Source organism: Thamnophis sirtalis, unplaced genomic scaffold, assembly GCF_051295495.1.
Source record: "Thamnophis sirtalis isolate CommonGarterSnake01/CBP01778 unplaced genomic scaffold, rThaSir2_p1.2 scaffold_6, whole genome shotgun sequence".
Taxonomy (NCBI): Eukaryota; Metazoa; Chordata; class Lepidosauria; order Squamata; family Natricidae; genus Thamnophis; species Thamnophis sirtalis.
Window position 1 is genome coordinate 38,462,886 of NW_028261386.1, and position 26,416 is coordinate 38,489,301.

General features: G+C 38.0%; 1 protein-coding gene across 4 annotated transcripts in view; it reads left to right on the top strand.

Annotated features, from left to right (window-relative positions):
- The first annotated feature begins 13,815 nt into the window (after positions 1-13,815).
- The window catches only part of LOC106547720 (phosphofurin acidic cluster sorting protein 2), a 172,226-nt gene continuing 159,625 nt past the window's right edge, over positions 13,816-26,416 (top strand). For 2 of the 4 annotated variants that reach the window (XM_087717650.1, XM_087717652.1), the window contains exon 1: positions 13,816-14,080. In XM_087717650.1, the coding sequence (XP_087573776.1) occupies positions 13,881-14,080 (200 nt within the window). In that variant the 5' untranslated portion in view covers positions 13,816-13,880. The remainder of the gene's footprint in view (positions 14,081-26,416) is intronic. The other 2 variants (XM_087717651.1, XM_087717653.1) reach the window with 1 other exon arrangement.

Here is a 26,416-nt window from a genome sequence, read left to right on the forward strand (position 1 = left end):
AAAAGGTATCAATTATCTTTAGTAGCTGTACAGGAGAGAGAACCTTAACAAAAAAGCATTATTTTTTTCTCCACAGTGCTATACTTTAGCAAGCTATCCAATGCACTGTTAGTTATCTCTTACATATTTCAAGAATTGCAGTCTTTCTTTCTAGAACATCAAATGCATTGTTCAAGCAATTCATTGAAAGTGGATTTCCCCATAAATTCATTTATTTTGTCCTAAGATTAAAGGGCAGTCATACAAGCACAATAACATAACACAAAGGAAGCTTTTGGAGAGCATATCAAGCATAGTGAAGATAGACGAGAATTTAGACTAGAGATCCCTAGAGGCTCAAGAGGATTAGCTGAGCCCTATAATCCCCCACCTTGCAGGATCAATTTCTGAAAGAATCACAACGTGAGCTGAGATAATTGTATTATTTTGACTTTGTCACTTGGGTCCATTCTTCCTTTGAATTTTAAAATCAGAATATTGGCAAAAGGCAATACTGTATACAATAAAGATAAAATCAAATCAGAGATGAGAAGACTTCCGGTTGTGGGAGAGATTTTTTTGCCCAAAAAACAATGCACTGAATTCAATATGTTTATTCTAAGTTATTGGAGTTAATGTTTCAATTCTAAGTAAGATCTGGATCTGGAAACAACATGGTGTTGCAAGGATCTGATGATCTTTTGATAATCTACTACAGCCTTTCTGAAATGAAGGATTTAAACAGCTATAAGCCAATGCAATTATACTGACAAGGAATTTAGGAGGTGGTCCAGCAGACTGTTGAGCATTAAATTAGAATTGGGTAGATTTTGTGATACATACGTTTTTGACGTAAATCTCAGGCTGTGCCATTTTTACTCATTTCTGTTCTCTTAAGATAATGGAAACATCCATTTTTTTATGCTCACAATCCAGATTTTTTTTCCATTGACTTGAACCACTATTATTATATGATTTTAATTGTTCTAAATTAAATGTAGCTCCATATTGTGAAGGTTCTCAGAGTATCCTTAGTTGGAAAAATTTCCATTGACTCAATTGCAATTCAATAGAGAATAATAGGTGTTATTTGAATGTCTAGTCCAGTGATGGCTAACCTTTTTGTCCTTGCGTGCCAAAAGTGTGTGCATGCTTGCGACAGCTCGCATGTGCATGCCCACACCCATAAAGCAATGCACATGTGACACTCCTCCATGGCCCCGCCCCACCGTGCATGCGCAAACAACTCCCCCTGTGCCCACTTTGGGCCTAGCAGGCCTCCCTGTAACCCCCTGAAACCAAAAACGGGGCATGGGGGTGCTGCCCCCTCATGCTCTCTCCTGTCCTCCCCCACATGCATGCATGTCTCCCGCATGCCCGGCAGAAACCTGAAAATCAGCTGGCCATCGGGAGGTACATGCGCGCATGTGCAGTGGAGCTGAGCTGGGTAATGGCTTACATGCCCGTAGAGAGGGCTCCGTGTAACACCTGTGGCATGCATGCTATAGGTTCGCCATCACGGTCAAGTCCCATAGATAAGGGCTTCTTTGCCATGGATATTCTGACAATCTCTGCTGTTGATTAGAGAAATACAATAAAACTCTTCTAGGCTTGAGCCCCTGATGAGAAGTAGAGTTACCTGATTAGTAATATGACCAGTTTTTCACAAATCCAGCAAGTTTTAAATATATGAACTTCAATTCCTAGAATTCCATATGCCAGCTAGGAAATCCTGGAAGTGGAATTTCACAAATCTTCAAGTTTTGATGTTGAGAAAAACTGATGTAACCAACAAAGCATTCCTTGCTAGAAGTAGAACATGAAGTTGTTTCTAATGCTGAGGTTAGTGCTTTGGGAGTTTGATGCCTCAACATATTTTGGGGTGACATAGAATGGGAATTCTTTAAGGACCCATATGCTTCCTCATTTGGAAAAAAAATATTTCAGAAAAGACCTGCTTGGATAAATATAGTTTCTCATCAGATGTGAGAGAAAAGAGGGGACCAAGATCCTGCTACTTTTAATTTGTACAAATGTTTATGCACATCAGTGGTGGGTTTCAAAAAATTTTTAGAACCTCTTCTGTAGGTGTGGCCTGCTTTGTGGGAGTGTCTTGCCAGCCATGTGACTGGATGGGAGTGGCTTGCCAGCCATGTGACTGAGTGGGAGTGGCCAACTTGTAAAATGTAGTGAAACTCACTTAACAACACTCTTGCTTAGCAACCAAAATGTTGGCTCAGAAACTCTGGCATTTGAAGCACGCAAGTCTTAAAGCTGTCAAGTTACAAGACCCTTGCACCCCTAACCCTTTAGAAGAAAAAACCCCAGGGGTGTTCAAACTTGATAGCTTTAAGACTTGTGGACTTCAACTACCAGAATTCCTCCTCCAGTCATGTTGGCTCAGGAACTCTGGCATTGAAGTGTGCAAGTCTTAAAGCTGTCAAGTTACAAGACCCTTGCACCCCTAACCCTTTAGAAGAAAAAACCCCAGGGGTGTTCAAACTTGATAGCTTTAAGACTTGTGGACTTCAACTACCAGAATTCCTCCTCCAGTCATGTTGGCTCAGGAACTCTGGCATTGAAGTGTGCAAGTCTTAAAGCTGTCAAGTTACAAGACCCTTGCACCCCTAACCCCAGGGGTGTTCAAACTTGGCAACTTTAGATAGGACTCTTAGAGGTGGGTGGGGCGATTGGTGAGCCAGCTAATCAGTGAGTGGCGGGCGGGGCAAGCATGATGCGGATGGGCGGGGGGAGGGAGCTGGAACTGGTTCTAAACGGCATGGTAGATTTGTGGAACCTCTTCTATAGAAGAGGTTAGAACTGGCAGGAATCCACCCCTGATGCACATGCACATACAGTATGTCCCATATAGCAATAAAATATTGAAAAATCTGGGATATCTAATGTAGGATATCTAATATTAAAACAATCCTTATGAGTCCCTGTTTGGAATAAATATTAGAGGTCTCAGCTGGTAGTTAGAAAGAACAGGACTATTTTTCTATGGCATTGTCCCTCAGGAATTGTCTCTCAGGGGAAATCAGACATGTCCTTGGGCAGAATGAGATGGCTGCCTCACACAAGGGAGCGGGTGGAGAGGAGGCAGTATCAGGCCATCCTTGGATGTTCCTATTGAACTTCCTTCTGAGGCCCATCTGCTGTCTTGGAGGTTCGAGAATCAAGCTCTGTGCCATCTAAGCAAGGCTTCTGCCCTCAGGTGCATTTCTGATTCCTGGCCAATTCCTCATCTGGAAGTAAAATTAAGAGGGTAGACTGATCAGCTCTTGTACATAGAATGGGAGGGGGCTTTCTTGAGGTAATCCTAAATAAATCCTATATGACCTATTTTCGCCCCCACATCTTTATAAGTCTACAGTAGTTGAAAATTTACACAAAAAATAAATTGGGAAACATTTAGGTTACTTCGATGAATAATTCCAAACTATTTTTAAAACTGCTGCTACATTGCTTTGTATCCATTAATCATATCTGTTTGGAATTAATAACCTTAACTGTTAGTGCTTGCATGCCATAAATGTCCCTAATAAATACTTTCCTTTTTTTTTACTCCCCATCGGCTGCTACTTTCTCCTCCTGCAAAAATGTTTTTAATGTTATTGGTACATCTATCCATTCTTCCATTCTCAGGATGTATTTGAGGGTGAAATCTTACTGGCCGTTTGTGGCATTAAGATTAACCCCCTCATGAAGGAATTAAAAAACACAGCTTACATACATGACGTATGTGGGTGCATGTATGTTTACACATACATAAATGCTTACATCTAAGTTCCAAATCTTTAAATAATTAGGCTAATGATATGGAAGCAGTTTGCCACTGGTTTCTGCTTGATTCCCCCCCACCAAACTTCTCAGTTTAGCCAATAATCCTGGAATTTCTTGATGAAACAGAACCACAGTATGAATTATTGTCGTGCTAACAACTATCACAAGGTTAACTTCCGTGTCTGCTTAGTCTGCTATCTATGTTTTTTTTATCAATTTCAAGCACCTGCTTTTCCTTCTTCTTATAGTTTTAATTTTTTACATTTGGGCATGGACTAGAAAGCTTTTTAAAAAGGATAGTCTTCTGTCATCTACTGCCTTCTATATACCGGTAAGTTGGAACTACAACTCTCAGAATTCCTTTCTGCCAGATCGACTGGAAATTCTAGTACATTAGAAGAAAACTATATTGGGGAAGGCTGAAATAGGATATCTTAAAATAAAATAGGGAACTGTCCTCTGAAAGCCCTTCAAATAGAAGACTCTTAAATAAGACACATAGCCACCCTAGTTGTATCTATAATATACAAATGAGTATGCGAAAACACATGGACATTTAAGCATGCTGGAATGCACTGCCTGGTGTTTCCCACTGGTGAGACTTATTTTGAAGGATTTCCAATCTGTGTTTAATAGGAACATATGGTGAGGCTTGCTGGCTTACACCAAGTAGTTTGTCAGTGTTCTGTATTTTACTTTGGCCAATCACAGTCAGAACACAGAAGCTATCGTTCCAACTACAGCTAGTCCTCGACTTACGACCACAATTGAGTACAAAATTTCTGTTGCCGTGAGATATTTCTTAAGTGCCCCATTTTATGATCTTTCTTGCCACAGGTGTTAAGTGAATCACTGCAGTTGTTAAGTTTGTAACACAGTTGTTAAGTGAATCTGGTTTCCTCATTAACTTTGCTTGTCAGAAGTTTGCAAAAGGTGATCACACGATCCCGGGACACCGCAACTATGAGTCGGGTGCCAAGCAACTGAATTTTGATCATGGGGATGCTGCCACGATCGTAAGTTATAGAAGAGTCATAAGTCACTTTTTTTCAGTGCCTTTGTAAATGTTGAACAGTCACTAAATGAATGGTTGTAAGTCAAGGACTACCTTACTGGGATTCAGAGGCGGATAGCTCAGTTGACAGCCATTAAGTAACCTGTAATCACCCAGGACAGAATAATACAGGTAATCCTTGACTTAAACCCTTTTTTGATTGTTAGAATCATTCAATGATCATCGGGCTCCAGCTACCAGCCGTGGATGACATCTTCACATCTCGCTGTTTGAGGAAGTTGCATAACATTTGCAGAGATTCTTCCCATCCTGCTTACAATCTTTTTAGGCTGTTGCCTTCTGGCAGAAGACACAGAACAATTAAAACTCAGACCACTCGTCTTCTGAATAGCTTTTATCCCAGAGCTATAATTGCACTCAACAATGAACTAAGTGACCTATTGGACAGCACTACTTGGTCTGTTGTGTGGATGCTTGGGTGGTTTAGGGGCAGGGAATTTTTTTGGTGGGTGGTGATGTGTTTGGGGATTGTTATATGCATTGGGCTGGTTTTGGGTGTTGTGTGAATTTCGTTGTATGTGTAAACTGTCTATATACATACAATCACAACAAAGTGAAGTAAAGTTACAACAGCACTAAAAAAGTTACTTACGACCATGTCTTGCACTTAAGACTTTCACAGCATCCTTATGGTCAGATGATCAAAATTTGGGTGCTTGACAACCAGCATATATTTATGATGATTGCAGAACCTTACAGTCATACGATTGTCATTTGTGACCTTCCTAGCTGGCTTCCGATAAACAAAGTCAATGGGGGAAGCCGGGTTCACTTAACAACCATGAGATTCACTTAATAACTGCAGTTATTTGCTTAACTACTCTGTCAAAAAGGTCCTAAAATTGAGCATGATTTACTTAATAACTACCCTGCTTAGCAATGCAAATTCTGGTCCATATTGTGATTGTAAATCAAGGACTACTTAAATATCTTTAATCCCTCCCCTACATGCATCATGTAAAATATTCATTTTTATTAAATGCAAGACAGTTTTTCTTGCCAATATATAATAGCACATTATATTAGAAGCTAATCTTTATTGATCCATAAGGAAGGCCTGGTTTTATTATTTCTTTTTTTCAATTGGCAAGGTAAACTGACAAGTGTAAAGTGGAGTACCTGTATATTGATGAATTTGAAAACAAAGCCACTACCCAATAACAAATTCTATTTCTAATGTAGAGCAGTTAATTCCCTTCTTGGCTGTATGGAGGGGAAGTCCCTAAAGAATTAATTAAAGCTCCCCTTTTCTTCTATGCATCATAATATGCCAGAGGTTATTTGCTATTGGAAATTTAGGATCTTATCTGATACAGAGGTTCAGCTGCCCTGATCTTTTTCAACTGTCAAAACAGATTACTTATAATAGGAATCTGCCATTTGTTCCCTGGTTAACTGAGCTTTTTTCATTACTTATTTCAAAATTTTATGTGCTTAAACACGCACATATATAATACATATGAAACAATATAAATCTTGCTAATATGTGACACCTTTATCTTAACTGCTATGCAGACTTTAATAAAAAGGAGAAATTCATGAAATGTGTCTTGTTGAGGTGATGGAAGTTATCCCAAGCAGCTATTAAAAGGGTTGATATAATTATGAAAAATCTTGATTTTCTCCTGGTTTTCCTCCACAGAAGTAAATACCAAGGGGAAATAATTAGAAGCTTAATATTATAGACAACCCATGACCCTCTGGGTCATTGTTTCAGATATATTTCCCTACCTAAACAGAGAAACAGAGTGATCACAGGCAGGCAAAAAATCACTGGGAACAGAAACCTCTGACTTCCCACTAGCTTCTCCACTGACTTTCCTTGTAGGAAGCCAGCAGGGAGTATTGCAAATGATGATCCGGTGAGCAGACCATGGGTGATTTTAGCAGCATTGCAGTATTACAGTGCAGCAATATTGAAATGGTCACAACTTTGTCAAAATTCTGTCTCATGGGAGTCATGGGTCTTGGATTTTGGATATATTCTATAAGCCCATTTGAGATATATTGATTTAAAAATTGTTGCCTAGGATGAACTATTTCACCCAACTGAAGGTTACAAACAATCAGACACAAGGGTTTTAGTAGTATATAGATTTCTAAAATATTGATTTGATATTCAGCTATAAGTCCTTCATTTACTGTAGGTTTCAGCTGAAGATTTAATGGTGTATTGACTTTTGTTGCTTTTGAGGGAATTCCTGGAAAAGTAGCAAGTCCACTAACTTTGCATGTAATTGACTGTACCCTTTTGAATTCACAATTCCAAAGCTCTATATTCCCTTGCTTTTCCCAGGATTTAAACTATAAGCTGGCTCCAAATTGCTTCTTTGATCCTCTTTTATAGCTGAAGGGCACCAAACTGAACAGACGTTGATTGTTTATTGGTACCTCATTACAGAGTTTGGACAGGGATTCTCAACTAAAGGAACATTATCATTTTATGGCTAAATTCTTACAAGGCCATTTCTTACCACAATCTGGCCAAAATCACAGCAAGTATGCTTACCTTATAGGAGACATAGGCACACAATGTAGAAAAAAAATGATAGTGGACAAAATGAGGGGGGAAACATATATCATTAGCAGCACCAAAGAAACTACTCAAAAGAAAATGAGGTCATCAAATTAATTTTTTGGTTAATTGGTAGGACTCTAAGTTTGCTGTTTTTTAAAAGTAAGGAGTATTGGAAGCATTTAAAAATATTTTCTTATAATCATTGCATAAAAACCTAAGAACTAGAAATGATAAAGCATCACTGCAAAAATAAATATATTAAAATAACTGTCATTTTCTATATAATAATTGGGTTACAGCATCTGTGGGGTTGAATCTGCCAACAAAATTAAATCTTCAATAACCCTTCTTGGTTTCTGCCATTTCAGCAAATTATTGATGTATGAGGTGCATAGATTCTATAGGTCCCAGAATCTGCTCCTTATTTCATGATAATTGCTTGTTGTACAAATGCTGGTCTCCAAAGCCCTGATCAACTCTCCTCTAATGCAGTTTAGAAATTATTCCTGTTTAAAGTTTGTATGGGCAATTTGCTACAGGTGCAATATTTCTGCAGTAGACAAGTATCCTTTTATTGAATTACAACTGATAAGGTAGTTTCATATTTTCAAAAGCTTGCTGAAAGCAATTACTACATAGTAAATCATGCTAGACTTCAGATTGGGAGAACTAGCTCTACATTCCACATCAACTGCAGAATCACTTCATGATCCATAGAAACATTAGCTTAGCAAGGTCTAAGGCAGACAAAGGGGATCAAGATAAAAGCAACACAAAACTCATCAACTTATAGAATCTGGGGGACTTCAGACTGCTTTGAGGGAGTTTCTGGCTACTATTACTTACTATCCCATTGAAGAGTTAATGTCACTATGGAAAGGTGAGGCAAGATGTTAATTAATTGAGTATATACCATCAAGTTGTTTTTGATCCCTAGTGGGGTACACAGATTTTCTATAGGATAATCTATTCCTAATCTTTCTTTGAAGTCTCCTAATAGTGCACTCATCACCAATGTAACTGAGTCCACCCACATTGCTGCTGGTTTTCCTTCTCTTCTCTTTTGAGGCAAGATATGCCATCATCTAATTGTCACCAGTACACTCTACTACATTTTAAGAATTGATAAAGTATCTACTTCTAAACATGCCTCCCCAGGAACCAAACGTTTTTGACTGACATAGGTAGCTTCTTTTGAGCATGGGAGCAAATAAGCAGTAAAAGATATCTTGATTTAACTTCATAGATTGAGTTTAACCTCATAGGTAGCAAATTCATTAAAAGTAGCAAGGCTCTTTTAAAAGAGGTGAATATTTATACTTAGCAAAAAGTATCAAAAATAAAGCTAGAAGAGAGACATACATAGTAGTGCTACATATTTTTGCCCCAACCTTCCATTTATAAGATTGTAGTGAAATGAGGAAAAATCAGATTATATCAAAGACTACTTTTGTTTTTGATCATTTCTCCCATATATTTTGTTTTAATTATCACTTTGTTTTCCCAGCAGTCCAAATAATTATTTTTAGTTTAGCCTCCTTTTTTCAATCTGCAGCAAACTTTGTAAAGGAACATATTGGCATTTGATGATATGTATTTATACATTACTGGAGTAAAACAATCTTGAGGATTCAGAAGTGTGACTAATTGTGGTATTTACAGTAGTCAAAATCTGTACAATTTTGCAATGAATAATACTTTGGATAATGATTAACTTAGATATTGATTAAAATAAGGCTTTGAGATTTTTTAATAAAAGTTAAAGTTTTAAAGTTCTTTTGCTATATCTTTTTTTTTGTTAAGAATCTCAATCAGTAATACCCACTACATTTCTGATACACATTGTAATTATAGAGAAATACATATGTGCACATATTGTGTTGTGTTGTATAGAACCACTTCCTTTTCATTTGATGGCTGAGTTAGCATATTTTATGACTGTGTTCCCATGGCTATCTTTATCCAAGTACCTCAATATTTGTGGCATTGCAGAACTCACTGAACTATAAACCATAAAATTACTATAAACCATAAACTGATCATGTGCCATTGAATTTGTAGAATATGCCAGGCTAAAAGTGTGACTGATTAGTTTGTGATTCAGCAGGGCACACAAATGCACACATAATATAAGGGGATTAAAACCTGACAGGTGAAGATTGACTGAGCTACTGGGCCTTGAAGATGAAGGGTTTCATTTCCATCACATGCATGTTTTGCAGGTTGAGATGCAGGAAAGGATGTTGGACATGCATGTTTTTCTCCAAATCCACTGCTCCCCCTCCTCCCTAGAGATGATTGAGTAGGTGTCATTGCCGCTCAGCCACGATTGGTAATGTTTGCAAATAGGAGGTTTTTTTAAAAATTATGTATTTATATGATTGGGGCAAGACATTCAGATGGCTATATAGACATCTTGGGATTGAGACTATTGATGGATTAATATTCTGTCCTGGTTTGCTAGCTCATTATAATGCAATGGGATGTTCCTAGGAAACAAAGATATAGTGCCAGATGATGCCCGATTCAGATTGAATGGAAAAGCTGAACAACTTTGGGTGTACTAATATTGTTTGTTATTATTCCTGTGCCCTCAAATCAGTCTTGACTCCTGGCAACAACATGACAAGGCTATACAGTTTACTTGGCAACATTTGCAGGATTAATTTGTTATTGTTTCTTCCTAGGATGAAAGAGGTGATTTGCTGAAAGTCATCCAGCTGGTTTTGTGCCTCCAGTAGGACTAGATCAGTCACCTGGGCAATACTTTTAATAACTATACCAAATTGGCTATTAATGGTGATAGATTGTGCAGCTAGTTCAAGCCCTTTAGGGCATCTAGTAACTGATGTTGCCATGCAAAAGGGGGGGGGGATTTCCAAAGATGCAGAGTCTCATGTGGAACATATAATGTAAGAAGCATGAATATGGAAAAACTCAGTGTAGCTAAAGATGAGTCAACTACATATTGATATCTTAGGCATCAATGAATTGAAAGAGAATTTGATACTTTCAATCATACTATTTACTACTCAGGATATAAAAAAGGGGATAGTGTCATTTTAATAGTCAGAAAGAATGTAGCAAAGGCTACAATGCAGTTGGTGATCAAATAACATTCATTAGACTTTTTTGATATAATATGGAGAAAAACTCTTACAGGATTTCAAGATTATTGTCACTCCTTTAAAGTAGTCAGGGTCAAGCATGGCAGGATTTCCTTCACATATAGTGAAATTCTCTACAATATGGATGTCAACATCCAAGATACCCTAGAAAATAATATTTACAGGAACCTTTAGTATTAGTATATGAGATCACTCCAGCTATTACCAAGTTAAAGAGATTGATGGAATATCTATAGAAATATGGCAAGCAACAGAAGAAGAATCAGTGATGGTTCTAACCATGCTACACCATCAAAGGAGAACAATACATAAGAGCCAATAGATTGGAAGAGGTCATTTTACATATCAAAGAAAGAAGACTTAACACAATATTCCTAACATCACACACTAGTGAAATAAATAATGCTAAGACTTATCCAACCAAGACCAGACCCTGTAAGTCAAAATATGCTTCACTGATTAGAGAAAGGCTTTCAGTTAGGTCAACCATGTGAAACTATGGGATATCCTTAGAAAGATGGGATCCCGGAACATCTTACAGTCCTCATATAAAACTTAATCATAAAGCAACCGTCCAGACAGGAAATTTTACAGGTGGAACATACATTAAAAATAGATAAATTATATCCTAAAAATATTGGAAATATTGAGATATAGAAGGAACATTTTATCAAGCATGGTGGTCAACAGTTCAGAAGTGCTTGAAAGAAATAAAACATTATTTTAAAAAAATAAACAAAGTTTGAATTAAAACCTTGATTTCTACTACAAATTGTTCCTAAAAGAATAAATAAATAAGAACATTTAAAAAAAAATATACTGATGGTCATGAGGAAAAATTTGGCTGAATATTTTGCTGGCAGTATCAATATTTGACAATATCAGACAGTGGAACCACACTTGAGGAACATCTAGCAATGGCAAAATTATGCATTCAGAACATAAACTGGACTAAGTTTAAACAAGAATAACTCCCTCATGTATCACATGTCACATAACAATCCAAACTAGGATATCAGTGTGTGGTTTTTAATTGACCACAATTAGCAAAAAATTCAGTGTTTATGAAAGTACTGAAACAATCACCAGTTGGCTACAATGGGAGGAAATTTAAAATTGCATAGTTTGCCAATATTGTTTACTGATCATTCTCTTTTAAATTTTTTAATTTTTTTTTAACCCCACAACCATTTTTTAATTATTTGGCATAATTATGTACATGTAGTGGGTGCATATAGTGGGGATGTCAATGTTAACTCTAATACAATATAAAATAATATATTAATATAATACAGTTTTATAGAGATTTCAAGTTCTTTCTTCAGATAACATAATGAACTTAAGGTAAGTATAGCTTCCCCTTGCACATATGTGCTAGTCATTCCCAACTCTAGGGGGCGGTGCTCATCTCCATTTCAAAGCCAAAGAGCCAGCGCTGTCTGAAGAGGTCTCCATGGTCATGACTAAATGCTGAAGGTGCATGGAGCACTGTTACCTTCCCACGAAAGGTGGTCCCTATTTTTCTACTTGCATTTTTTACGCGCTTTCAAGTAATGGGAGCTCACTCCGTTACACGGCACTAGGGATTTGAACCCCCGAACTGCCGACCTTTCTGATCAACAAGCTCAGCATCTTAGCCACTGAGCCACTGCGTCCCTAAATAATGAACTTACTATCATAACTTTTTAATTAATTAATTAAATGAGTAGAAATAATGAACTTAGTTCTAGTCATTTAATTAATTAATTAAAAAGTTATGATAATTGTAAATATTTTATTTACCTTTTTATTTAATTATGTATTTTCCTTATGCACAATGTCTCTTTTTAATGTACCTATTTATTTTGGTCCTTTAAATAGTTTAATAAATAAATCATAACAAAAAAAACACAATAATACTGGGAAAGATAGAAGGAACAAGAAGAAAAAAAAAAGAGAACGCCTAGCAGAAAGTTGGATGGATTCAGTTACAGTGGCAATGGGTGCACGGCTAGAAGACTTGAAAGACTGTGTTGGAACAGATTGTGTAGAAGAAAATCTGTGGAGTCACTAAGAATCAACACCAATCAGTGGTGTATTAACCATTAAGCAGACTAAGCATGTGTTTAGGGCACCAGGCCCAAGGAGGGCACCACAAAGTTGAGAAAGAAAGAAAAAAACAACAATGAAGATTTGTACAGTATGTACAAAGGAGGGACACTAAGATTTGTGAGTGCTTAGGGCACCAGTGAGCCTTAATCCGCCACTGACACCAATCAATACTGGATGGCAATTAACAAGAATACCATTCAAAGGTAAATATATGGCCATATATATGGATGGCAATTAACAAGAATACCATTCAAAGGTAAATATATGGCCAGCTTTCCACACTTACTTTGGAAATAAGTCTGGAGTTAGCTTACTGAACATAGAGACATTGCTAAAATGCAGTGTCAAGCCCTAGCTTTTCTCTATGCTGATACTGGTTATAGGGTTAAGGGATCCAGGCAACAGAAATCTGGATGACCAGAGATTGGCAGCAAAAGAGATATTTTTGCAGCCTCCAACCAGCATTCTGGGAGTTGAAGCCCGCACATCTTAAAGCAGCTATGGGTGAGAAACACTGCTTGGATAGCCTTCATTGGTACTGGGCCTGCTTTCATTTGCCCATTACCTGCCATACCCTGAAAGGGTATTTTAGATACCTGCTAAGTTATAGAGCTCTAGATTTCATCTCCAGGACTAGCCCATGTGCTCCCATTGCATAACTGTGGGGGTGCATGCTTGTCAGCCCTTTCTCTAACTTTGGGGAATTTCCCCCCACATCTTTGGAGATCATGAGGAAATTTTGGTCCAGCAGCTCAATTGACCTTCTTCCCATGTACAATTTGTGACCAGGGTTATTCTGGCCATAGTACCATATGACTTCACCGATTCCGTACACGTTTGTTTATTGAATTGAAAATCCCACAATACACATCAATACTATTTAAAAAAATAGATAACATAGTCACAACAGAGACAGAAACATGAAGAATGCTTTTTATTAGTATCTCTTTCTTTATTGGGTAAACTACGTGTCACTCAAGTTCTTTCCAATCCTTAAAGTCTATTTCCCCTCCCTATTTAAACTCTTCTTTCCCCAGGCCACGCCTCGTTCAAGCCTTCCCCTTTTCAAAGCCTGCCTCTCGCGTCGGAATTGGCGGATGCTGTGGAAACAGTTTCTCCCCTGCACGCTGGTTGGCCTACCGGCGCGGCAAGGTTTGCCTCCGTCGTTCCCGATTGGCTGCCTCGTTAGAGGCTCCGCCCCGATCGCGCCGTGAGGAGTGGATCGGGGCTGGGCCGAGGGTCCCGGCCGCCCCCCTACCTTCCCTCCCACCGCACCCAGTTTAGGTTCCAGGGTAGCGGCGCGATGGCGGCGGCGGCGGCGACGACAGCGGGCTCGCTGGGGTCCGGGTCAGGGCCCGGGGGGGCGGCCAGTAATGCTTTCCCCCCGATGGGCACTTGCGCGGCGGCATCGGGGGTCTCTGGGGGGCTCGGGCCGGTCCCGGTGCCCATGAACCTCTTCGCCACCTGGGAAATCGATCGCTCAGCGCCCAGCTGCGTGCCCAGGTAAGATGGGCGGGATCGGGCGGGGGTCCTCGCATCAGGGGAGGAAGGGATGTGCGGCGCGGGGTCCGGGAAGGGGATGGATGCAGAGGAGAAGCCGGGCCGTGGCGGGCTTCACGAGGGGATATGGACATGCTATGGAGGCGTGGCGCGGTGCGGCGCTGACATAACGGGGTGCTGGAAAGCGGGTGGAGGAGAAATGGGAAGAGCATCATCTCCGTGGGATAAGTGGGAAGCAGAGATGCAGCAGACGTGGATTGGGTGGGGTAGATATTAGGTGTGAACTCCGGGGGCACGCCTCCAGGGCTTTTCCTTTAACACACATACACTCACACATACACACCCCACCGGGAAAAAGAATGTGCACGTTGTATCTGCCCAATGGAAAGCTGAAGCTTCCTTCTGATTTCTTGAGGTCCTTCAGGAAGTTTGGGTAGGGATGGGTCTCTGTCTAGGTAGGAAGACAGCACCCTGGTTTGGTATAGCCTTCTTCAGAGCTTAGTGTCTTTTATATACTCTAGACTCCCCCTTCTATAGATGATGGGAAGTGCAGTTGAACATATCTGGGAAGAGCACCATGTGGGAACTCTATGTGAGAAGTGAATAGTTTGGGTATTTTTAATCAGTTGCTTTGTCTCGAAGAGAGTTCATGGATTCCTGCCTTGGATTCCAGTGAATGTGAGAGAATCCTGACTCTAAATAGACTGAGTGGTGATATTTGGCCCGGAATTATTTCAAAGACAAAACAACAGTGTGGATGAGCAGTTGGGCTTTGTGATAGTCCATTCAATCTTGGCTTATATTTCTCAGCTCTTTGTCAGAGCAGCTGTCCAAAAAATCTGGTCGCAGACAATAACATTTTAAGGGTTAGGGTACAAAAACCTTGATTTGAATATAGAAGCATTTTGAAAATGTCTCTTATATTCAGTATTGATCTTAACTCCATTCCATTTTCCTTATGATTCCCTAATAATCTGCTTTAAATTGCCTTTTCCTAACTTTTATGCAAGACTACAGTCTTAGATATTCTTGCCCAAGGAACACATGCTGCTAATAAACATCAATGTAAAGTATGTAGGGTGAGGGAGATGATATCACTGCAACAATTCTCACATGTTCATACAGTTAATTTTGCCCAGCATATTCTATTTTTGTATTGGTTACTGGGATTTATTCACACCTACTTGTGCTTCCTTATTGATATGAAGTGGGCCCTCATATCAATAAAGTTGGCTGCTTACAGGAGAAAATGTTTTCATAAATGTTAATTGGTTCAGTTTGCCAGAAAGAGAAAAAAATGACATCTCTGTTGGCTTTCTCCAAAGAGGTTTCAACAGAATGAGGTTTACCTCAGCATGTGTTAACATAAAACGCTTTAGACACACCTAAGTCTGCATTGGGGAACTAGGGTTGTCAGGTTGCTTGGCTATTAGCTTGAGAGACAGCAACTGTTGTGGCTGTTCTGAGATCAGCTATATGCACATCAGGGATTTATTTGGATGATTTAGCATTATTTCATTATATTAAAGCATAGCTACAAGTCTGCTTGAGTTGTCCATAGCTGTACTATATTTGTTGTAAAAGAGTCGCAAACTGGACAAGGTGCACCTGATTTTAGAGGAAGTAGCCTGTATAAATCTGTTGAAAAAGTGGAATCTTGTGTTTCTCTTGGATAGGTATATGCAAGTTGGCTATTCTTAATGATACACAGAAGAAGTTTTCTTCTTCCATATTGTTTGGTATTAACTAGACACATTTTTGGAGGAAACAAGTGACAAAGAATGTTTTATATAGTAATAATACCAACAACAACAACAACAACAACAACAACAACAACAACAACAACAAATTTGATGAGACGGAGATGAGTGAGAAAGGACTAAGTGGGTAAACAAGTGCTCATGTACATGCAGAAGACTACTAAGGCAAGCTGCTGCTGAAAGGGTTTGTGTATCCATGGGCTCCGTGTCATTCCATGGCAACTGATGGCAACTGTCTCTAAGCAAAAGAAATCATGACTTGGAATCCTGCTTGTAATAGCAGTGTGAATTGTTATACTTTTGACTTGCTTTTCAGCCAGTTTTGCAATTTCCTTTTTTTACAAAGGAAATAGATACTTTTTTCTTTCTTTTTATTAATATGTTGTTTGCTTTGTTACTGTCTTTGTTAAGAGAATTAAAGTCATGAAAAGTAGAAAAAAAACCCCAAGAAGATATCTGTCTAAAAGCTTCGTTATTCAACACTGCTCCAGCTTCTTTAAACTTCTCAAGCTTCTGGGAAAGATGTGAGGCCCTTGTAGATTAATTTAGCCCAGTTTTGGACAAGCAATTTATTTACATGCATGTACTTTATAAATATTTGATTATTATTTGGTTATGGTATTTATAATTTGTGCTTTCATTAATGGATCTGAAAAGTGCATGTTTGAGCCTCATTGCTGTAGTTTCAGTGAACAGTCTATACTTGGTGAAATAGCTGTTCCCATTTCTGCAGCAGTTGACCTGTTTGGCAGGTAAAACATGTGTCACAACATAAATCTGTATGCTTACTGTCTTGTCCCAATATTTGGAACAATAGGAGATTTCTCTAAACTGTTATCCTCCAAATATATTGGGATCACAGGAAACCTAGATGTTACCAGAGAGAAATCCAAGTTTGAGAACTGGGTCTGCTTTTTGCAGAAGATTGAAGACATTGTTTACCACTAAGCTGATGCCTAAGCAGCTGACTTCTTACAATGTGTCCTCTTTCTTGTTGTTGTTGAAAGATACAATGATAAGTTGCTTTGAATTGTACATGAGAACAGATTCCTTTTTATCGTGGTTGGTAAATGAGTCTTTTCTTGGCTTTGTTGGTCCTTTCTGTCCAATCTTTTGTGATCAAATTACATTTGTTTGTTTTGTTTTATCAGGTGCTATTTCAGTGCTTGAATTAACACAAACTGTGATGTTTGAAATACAGATATATTGGAGCACTTCAGGTTGCTTAGAAACAGGAAAAAAAGAAGATCAAGAAAGAGTAGGGAGTGTCATATTTTTTTTTCAGAGAAGGCAATCTTTTCTGCAGTCCAAGACAAAAGCCAATATTAAGTGGCCTGTTGAGATGATCCAAACACCATGGAGGAAAACATCTTTATTCATCCTTGCATAACATGAAAGCACATCCTTCTACCATTTCCTTCTCTCTAAAAGCTCAGTATTGGAATCATTACTTAAACTTTTGCAGAGACATTCAGAAGAGGTCAGAGTTATATTGAGAATGAAAATGGAGATGTAGTCAGAAATCCTCTTTAGATTGTGGGACACATAAGTATGTAGACTAATAAAATTTTGGGAACATGAATGAAAGGAACTTGTGGGGAAGGGTCAATTGTTTTGAGGTTGTCCACAAAGTATGTGATACTGTTAATCCAGTCTGGCATTATATAATGCTGGAATTTCCCAGCATCTTGTTATCCAATCCTTCATCTGGACAGTTTGGAGACTTTCCTGAGTCTTTTATTCAACATGGGCATTTTCTTGTTGTGGAATGATCCAGAGTTATGGATGGATGGAGATGGTCATTTATGATCTATGTGAGTTTTCCGTGTCTTCTTTCATTAGCCCTCTTCCTGTATTAATCTGCATTTTTTATTTTTTTAATAAAATCTCTGACAGTTCAAAGACATTAATGTATAAAGCTGAAAACTGCAACACGTCATTCGGAGAAATGTTGAATTGTTAGGATAATTGTGTTCTACTATGCATAGTTAGGAATGTGTGGGTTACATTAGTATGCTTTCAAAATGAGGACCTAATTTAATTCCATTTTTTGTCTGTAGCTCATATGATACATAGCTACTCAAAAAGATCATTGGATGTAGAATAATATTTAATGACTATTACTAGTGAAGGTTCCAAAATATTACTCTAAAGTTCTTTTATAGAAAGATAGATGAGCAAGTGCTGAAATTTCAAGCTATTTTTTAGCTTAATATAGAAAGCAGTATATATTGTTTGTAGGAATGTGGATAAGTTTATTCAATTGTCACTTGAACATAAAGTTATCCAATTCATTTATCTCCAACTAGCAAGCTATAGCACAATTATCCATCACATTTTAGTATATTTCTGCATTTCATGGTACACTTTTCCAGGAGAAAAAGTGCACAAAATCCTTATGGTAAAAGTACCACACATTTGCAAAAGGAATATCAAAACTACAACTACTAATAGATATTAGAAAAATTGCATGGGGAAATACTTTATATTATGATAAATGTGTAAAAACTACAATTTTGTGACCAAAGCTAAGGTAATATATGAAAAGCATAACTTAATGAATGAAATGAAAGAAAAAAGGTATGTTCTGAATCTATGAAAATAAGAAAAGGATTAATAATTAAGGTGCTCTGCTCTTGAGTGGAGTTGATGAATTTATGAAAAGTCAAGATGTACATTTAATTATGAATGAAAAACTGAAATATTATCAGAAACTAAGGATTGATAGATAACCTAGATTAACTATGCATATGAACTTGGGAAATCAAAAGTGTGGGTTAGCTGTATGTTATGCTCAGGTGAATAGTGTAATAGAAAGATTTTTTGGGAAAAGCAATCAATATTTTGAGCAAATACTGGGGTACATGAATAGATGGTTGATAATAAGATGAGAATAGTACAGGGAACATGATTAAACTCTATGAAGACTCAAAAATTAATTAGAATGAACGTTGGTAAATATCTGCTTAGAAAAAGGATTCTCTCAAATATATGGTTTAAACACAGATCTATTAATATGTGCACATGACAGGAATGAATATAAATCCAAATGCATGATTGATTTGATAGTTTAATCATGAAAAATTAGAGAATAAATAAAAAATGGAATGTGGAAAATGCCTGGGAAAGGGGAAAATAATTATGTAATAGTGTCACAGATTGTGTTGCGTTATGCTAATTGGAAATATATAAAAGGATGCTTCATGGAGTGATGAAAAAGGCATAAAATTATTGCTGAAGAAAAGGTGAACAAAATATGTTGGCTAATATATAGCCAAAATATAGTTTCAAAGAATATAGTCAAAGCAAGGAATAGTTAAGATTACACTCTGATTTTGATGGAAAAAAATTACTGGATAAATGATTCTCTTGTGAGGGGAAACATGAATAAAGATAAGTATATAATTTTGGATGAAATTGAAGTGAAGGAATGCTGGAAGGAGTGTTGTAGACCTCTGTATTGGAATGTTGTGATATTTTAAAAAGAATTGAAATGAATGCCATGAAGATACTGATTAAATGCTATGAAAATGGTAATGCTACAGGTGCAGGTGGTTTAACTGAAGAAATTCTAAAACTAGGATATAGTTTTCCTATAGGGTAGCCATGAAATTTGTTCAGTGTGTGAGAACATTGAATCTGTTGAAGTTGAAGAATGCCATTATTGTTCCCCGTACACAATTTAAAGTCAGCAAGAATGAATGCAATAATTACAGTGGGGTTAGTTTCTTAAGTATGCCTAGGAAGGTGTTTGGCAAGCTTCTTGTGGAAAGAGTACAAGAAATGGGAAAAATTGGAGAAAACAGCCTGTATTTTGTTTTTGTTCTTCCTCATATCCATTGAGACATTGTGAGTGTAATACATGAGAGTTGTATATGTCCAGAGGAATATTAAAGTTAAATGCCATAGGGATGAGATACTTATGTGTCTGTGGTAAAACATGATGTATGTTTCAGAATGAATGGATGCTGAATAAATGCAAACAGAATGGCAGTTGAAAGCATTATGCTGGATGCACATGATGAAATCCCCAGAAAGGACAGGCAGCCATAAATGAAGCAGTGTGTGAATATTGTGAAAGAAAAAAGTACTTTTCTAATACAGAAATGCTGAGGTACAACGAAAAGTGTACTAAACTAGTTTTATCTTTTTTAAAAAAAAAATTGTGCCTTTGATTTCTTAGATTTAGTATTTAGCCCAGAGTCCTTGAGAGTTGGGAGACATACAAGTTTAATTATTATTTATTATTCCTTTTCTGTGCTATGCATATTGCTTATCCCAAAAAGGAATAGAATGATATATATGTAAGTGTGTCTTTCATATTTCAGATTATAGTCCTCAGCAGTTTTGATAGAATCTTCTCTTGATTTTCAGCATTGAATAATTTTCTGGTGGCAACAGGTAAGAGAGGTATATCTCCGTTTATTTGAATAGTAAGTACTCCTGAGGAAGATTTTAAAAAAAATAATCAGTCATTTTGCTTAAATATGGGCAATGAGTGGCCAGGTGGCTGTAATTGGTTTTCTCATTTTTTTTCTGAATCTGGTGACTTCTTTTTTGCTGCTACAACAATTTTGTCCTGAACACTATATTGTTGGAATTCCTTTGTTTGTAAGCTCTCTTATGATATTTTTAAAAATATAACTCATTCCAAGCTCTGCCTGTAAGTGAATTTTGGGGAGCATAAATATTCAGCTCACCTGAATGTCTTAAGTGTAGATAGAAGGAAGGTGTTTGACCAGAATTTAGCACTGTTTATAGAACTATAATTCCAATATCCAACATTACCAAATACTATATGGTCCTTATCTAAATGCTTACCGTATATCACTGTTGCCAATTAATGGAAAGAATGTTCAGATGATAACATTTGATATATTTCAATTTACTGTATTTTCTTGACTGGGTTGTACTAAACTGCAGTGTAGCAATCTCATTTTTACATGATTGGACAGTGAATAAACTATTACCTTTTTAGGGAAGTAATCATACTTTAATTAAACTGTTGACTTGGTATTATGTGCACAGAACCTAATCCTTCTTTGATTTTCTGGCTTATTCTGCTTTGTTTTTTAATATTCTGCCAAAGATCCTGAGGAGTTTCAGAATTTCAGATTTAAGACAACCTAAACAAAAGAAGGGAAACAAACTAGGAATTAGCAAGTAATCCATGAATACTTTGCTTGCCTACAAAACTGACTTAGGCAGGTTTCTAATTTGTTCAACATATTGCAATCAAACAAGCCATGCTTAATGTGTTGCTCTGGAAAAAATCAACTGTCAACTGACTTGAATTCATCAATGTTGTTACAAAACCTTGGCATTTGTCTTTCAAGATCGTTCATAGGCCTTTTATTAAATGCATCCAGATTTTTCTCCAAACAATTCTCGGTGAAGGAAAGGGTCAGCTTAGCCACAGTGTATTTTTCGGAGTATAAGATGCACTGGAGTATAAGACGCACCAAGGTTTTGAAGAGACTTTTTTTTTTTTAAAAGTAGGTAGGTAGGTAGAGGAATAGAGAGGGAGAGAAGGTAGGGAGGGAGAGAGAGTGTGTAGGTAGCCAGGTAGGTAGAGGGATAGAGAGAGGTAGAGAGAGAAATACAGTAGATAGGTAGGGAGAGAGAGAGAGAGTAGGTAGGTTGATAGGTAGAGGGAGGGAGGGAGGGAGAGAGAGAGAGAGAGAGAGAGAGAGAAACAAATACAGTAGGTAGGTAGGGAGAGAGAGTAGGTAGGTAGGTAGAAGTTTCCAGGTGTATTTATTCATGTGCTGGAGAAGGAAATCGCTGACAATCTGCAGCACCTAAGACTTTGTTTCTACTGGCACAGCATTTGATCAATGTTAATTCTCATCAATCAATTAACGAGCTTTCCGAAAGGGGAGGGAGTTTTTGCACTCTGCAAACCTCCCAAAAAGGGGCTGTTTCCCCTCCAAAAAGATATGAGTAGCCTTGGAGGGGGGCTTGCAGAGTGCTCCTGGGGAGTGGGGATGGGCAAAAATGAGCAAAAAAAGGCCTGTTCTTTGTCAAAAAAATTGAATGCATAGCCTTATGGAGGCTTATAGAGTTGCTCCTGGGGACTGGGGCGGCAAAATTGAGCAAAAAATGGCCTGTTTTTTGCTCATTTCTGCCCTCCCCAGCCCCCAGGAGCTCTGTGAAAGCCTCCATAAGGCTCTGGATGGCCATTTTTGTGAAGGGGCGGGGTTTGTTGGGACAAAAAAATGCTGTATTCAGTGTATAAGACACGTCCAGATTTTCAACCTCTTTTTTGAGGAAAAAAAGGTGCGTGTTATACTACAAAAAATACGGTACATTTGCTAAGAACATAGCAAATTAAAAAAAACTATTGAAAGTGAAGCAACTTGTGAATTGCAAATGGATGGTGTCATCTTAGGGTTGGATGCCTTTGAAGATTAAGACTATTTACTGCTGCTTGGAAGAGGCTATTTACCTGGTGAATGTAATTCTTATTGTAATGTTTAAGCAGAGCTTCTTTTCCTATTTCAGCATTTGCTTCCTTTTATTATTTTTTGTTGCCATTTCTGCTGGAAAGAGAGAGTTAAATGCATGTATTGCTTTGCTTGTATCCCCCCCCCTTTTTAAAAACTCTTCTTTACTTGGGGAGATTTCCTAAATTCTAGATTCTCTACTTTCTGGGTAAAAATGATAGATAGTATAGTTAAATACTATTATTGGCTGATGTATCAGTTTCAGATCCACTAAATTGCAATGTAGTTTTCTGTCTGGCTCTTCCCCCATATCCCTTTTTCAGTTCCTGGTGTTTCTGGTATTTATTGTTTCTAGTCCTTCATTTTCTTCTCATCCTGTTCAGAATATAAGGAGTGAATATTAAAGTAAGCATCTCATGACAGAGAAACTTAGTTCAATGTTAAAGCTTGCTACAAGCCAGTTATTTTACCTGTGACCACACATTAACACATCAGATGTGGATCAGGGATTGATGGACAGATAAAGTATAAATAATATTCAGAGGTAGAGGACTATTAAAAACCTATTGTATTTTAATTAGCTATCACACACAGTCACACGCCACTAGCTGGTATACCCTATACAGGTAGTCCTTGCCTTACAACAGTTCATTTAGTGACCGTTCAAAGTTACAACAGCACTGAGAATAATGACTAATGACCATTTTTCACAGTTATGACATTTGCAATATCCTCTTGTTCATGTGATCAAAATTCATATGCTTGGCAAGTGGTTCATATTTCTGACCGTTGCTGTGTCCCAAGGTCGTGATCATGTGATCCCCCTTTGCGCCTTTCTGACAGGCAAAATCAGTGGGGAAGCCAGATTCATTTAACAACTAAGGCAAGAAAAGTCATAAAATGGGGCAAAATTCACTTAACAAATCTCACTTAACAACAAAAATGTTGGGCTCAATTGTAGTCGTAAGTCGAGGACTACCTATGTTGAAGAAAACTCATAGGCTAAGAAATATAGTTGGTCTTTTTGGAAAATTATGATTCTCATATTTTGTATGGTCATTTTCCAGGTGGAGTATCATTAAATATACTGAGGAATGGATATAAGAAACACCATTGTGATATCTTTCCTTACACCAAAGGATATTATCCTTAATTTCAGAAAATTATTCAAAGAACATGAATGTTAGTGTGGCTACAAACTGGAGTGGTGGTTGTTGTTGTTCTTAGTTGTGAAGTCGTGTCTGACCCATTGTGACTCCATGGACAATGTTCCTCCAGGCCTTCCTGTCCTCTACCATCCTTACGCCTACTGCTTTTGTGACTCCATCCAGCCACCTCTGTCGTCCCTTTCTTCCTTTGCCCTCAAACTTTCTCAGCATTAGGCTCTTCTCCAGTGAGTCCTCTCACTCCAGTGAGATTGGTTGACTTAGATGCAATTTTCAATCTTTGAGTAACCCAAAAGATTTGCAGCATTATTTTGAAGGGAAAGAGGGATTTCATCCTGAGGTTTTTAGAAGTTGTTTTTAAAATATTTTAAAATCCACTGGATCCGAGTGTGTTAAAAAATATACTGCTGGGAAAGGCACTTGGAGAAATGCCATCTTTCTCAAACATGCTTGCATTCCTCCATTATTTTCTCCTCTCCCCCGCCCGCTCTCATTCAAAGTAGTATGCATGGTAGGTGTAAGTACCGGTAGATTAGGTTGACACATTTGTAGAAATGAACAAAACCCTCACTAGACACAAAACTCAACACTCTTAAAAACTGTGAGATGCCATATTTTAGTACAGAAAGTTAAGTCGCAAAAATAAATATTTCAGAAATTAGGAAGTAGAGAACAGAAAGCTGTAAGGATGTACTGTGACCATAAACAGAAAGTTCTGCTGACTGTGGAGTTGAAAAGCAGAAATTGTCTTTGGTTCCTTTTAACAGTGCTAATGGGTGGGAGGGAATGTTGAGAATCATTTAAAAGATGAGGGGGATTACATTAACATGACTTCATTGTTACATTGAGCTCTATTCTTGTTAAAGGCATTAAAAACTTTGTATTCAGAAATGGGCACAAAGGAAGAAGGGTTGGTGGATGCCAGGAAACTATGAATCTGTGTGAATTTTTTTTTATCATATGAATCAACCCCTTCTTTAGAATGTCTTAGGTTTTTTTAAAAATGGACTAAAATCCCATCTAACCTTATACAGGTAGTCCTCAACATGGTCACAATTGAGCCCACAATTTATGTTGCTAAGTGAGAAATTTTTAAGTGAATTTTGCCCCATTTGACAGAGTTTCTTGTCGTATTGGTTAAGTGAATCACTGCAGTTGTTAAATTAGTAACATGTGTCAGCGTTCCAAATATCTGACAACATGATTGTTAAGTAAATCTGGTTTCCCCATTGACTTTGCTTGGCAGAAGGTAGCAAAAGGGGATGACCTGGCTCTGGGCTACGGCAACTGTCATAAATGTGGGTCAACCATCTGAATGCAAATCACATAACCATGAGGATGCTGCAATGGTCATAAGTGTGAAAAATGGTCAGAAGCCCCTTTTATCAGTGCTGTTGTAACTTCTAATGGTTACTAAGCGAACTGTTGTAAGTCGGGGACTACCCCTACTTTCCGTATTTCTCCTTCAGTCTGTCTAGAGGTGCCCATCCCACAAAAGTTTTCAGTCTCCCAGGTTAACCCACAAGACTCCAATTTTTGGGCCCAATCAACAAATTTGGAGTTTTGAGAAACAATCGAGAGCCACTGCAAAGTGATGCCATGGGATAATGCTAATTTACAAAATAGCTGTTGTGGCACCTGCGGTCACTTGCAAAATACTCAATACTCATTTCATAGAAAAAGAATAATAGTAGAAAGCATATCATTACTCTGGACAAAAACCCTGAACAAAGAGCAGAACTGGAGTCAGATCCAAAAGAGAAAGAATGCCTTTGAATCAACATTTCTCTTGCTTATATAAGCAGGTTTGGGATGTTTTGTTTTGTTTTGTTTTGGGTTGGTTTTTTGTTTTTTGTTTTGCTCCACTCTGCAGCACAAAACACACACCAGAACTTCCATCTTCCTGAACACTCCCTTGGTATCCCTCCCATCCCTTTTAAACTTTCTTACACAGCTAGCATCTAGTATCTTAATATTGTCTTCGGTAAAACTGTCTTGCATTTTTCTTCATGGCCAGTATGAAAAAGAAGCCTACAAACCAAGCTAATCAAAAGAAGCAAACAAGAAGTTGACAACTATGCAAGCTTGGTGGTATGTGGAGTTATTTACAAAGCAATGTTACATTTTAAATGAAGAATATTGGAAAAAAATAAATACAAAATGTATCTTCAGTCTAAAGAATGTATTGCATTAGAGGATTTATTAGAGATATATATTTAAAGAACATTTTTTTCTCTCTTAATTGAATCATATAGCAACAGAAGATCTGAGAATTTTGTCCTTCTTTTCCTTTTTCCTCCTCCTCCTCCTCCTCCTCCTCTTCCTCCTCCTTCTCCTCCTCCTCCTCCTCCTCTTCCTCCTCCTTCTCCTCCTCCTCCTCCTCCTCCTCCTCTTCCTCCTCCTTCTCCTCCTCCTTCTCCTCCTCCTCTTCCTCCTCCTCCTCCTTCTCCTCCTCCTCCTCCTCCTCCTCTTCCTCTTCCTCCTCCTCTTCCTTCTCCTCCTCCTCTCCCCACAACTCGGCAAATGATCTTTTTTTCAGATCAGCTAAGTGTTGATCTATTGGTTGCAACAAAATTGTCTGTCCAGAGAGAAAGTGATTGGCCCAAGTCACTCAGCTAAGGCTGTACTAGAGCTTATAGTCTCCTGGTTTCTAGCCTGGTGCCTTAGCCACTGGACCAAACTGGCTCTTGATCTTTACAATCTGAGAATATTCAAAAGAATAAGGATTTTACTCCTATTGATTTTGTTTGTAAAAGTACCGTATTTTTCTGAAAAATGAGACGCATCGTTTTCCCTCAAAAAAGAGGCTGAAAATCTGTACACTGAATACAGCATTTTTTGCCTCCCAAAACACCGCCCCCTTCACCAAAATGGCTGTGCATAGCCTTTAGGAGGCTTTCAGAATGCTCCTGGGGGCTGGGGAGGAGAGAAATGAGCAAAAAACTGGTGAGTTTTTGCTCAATTCCC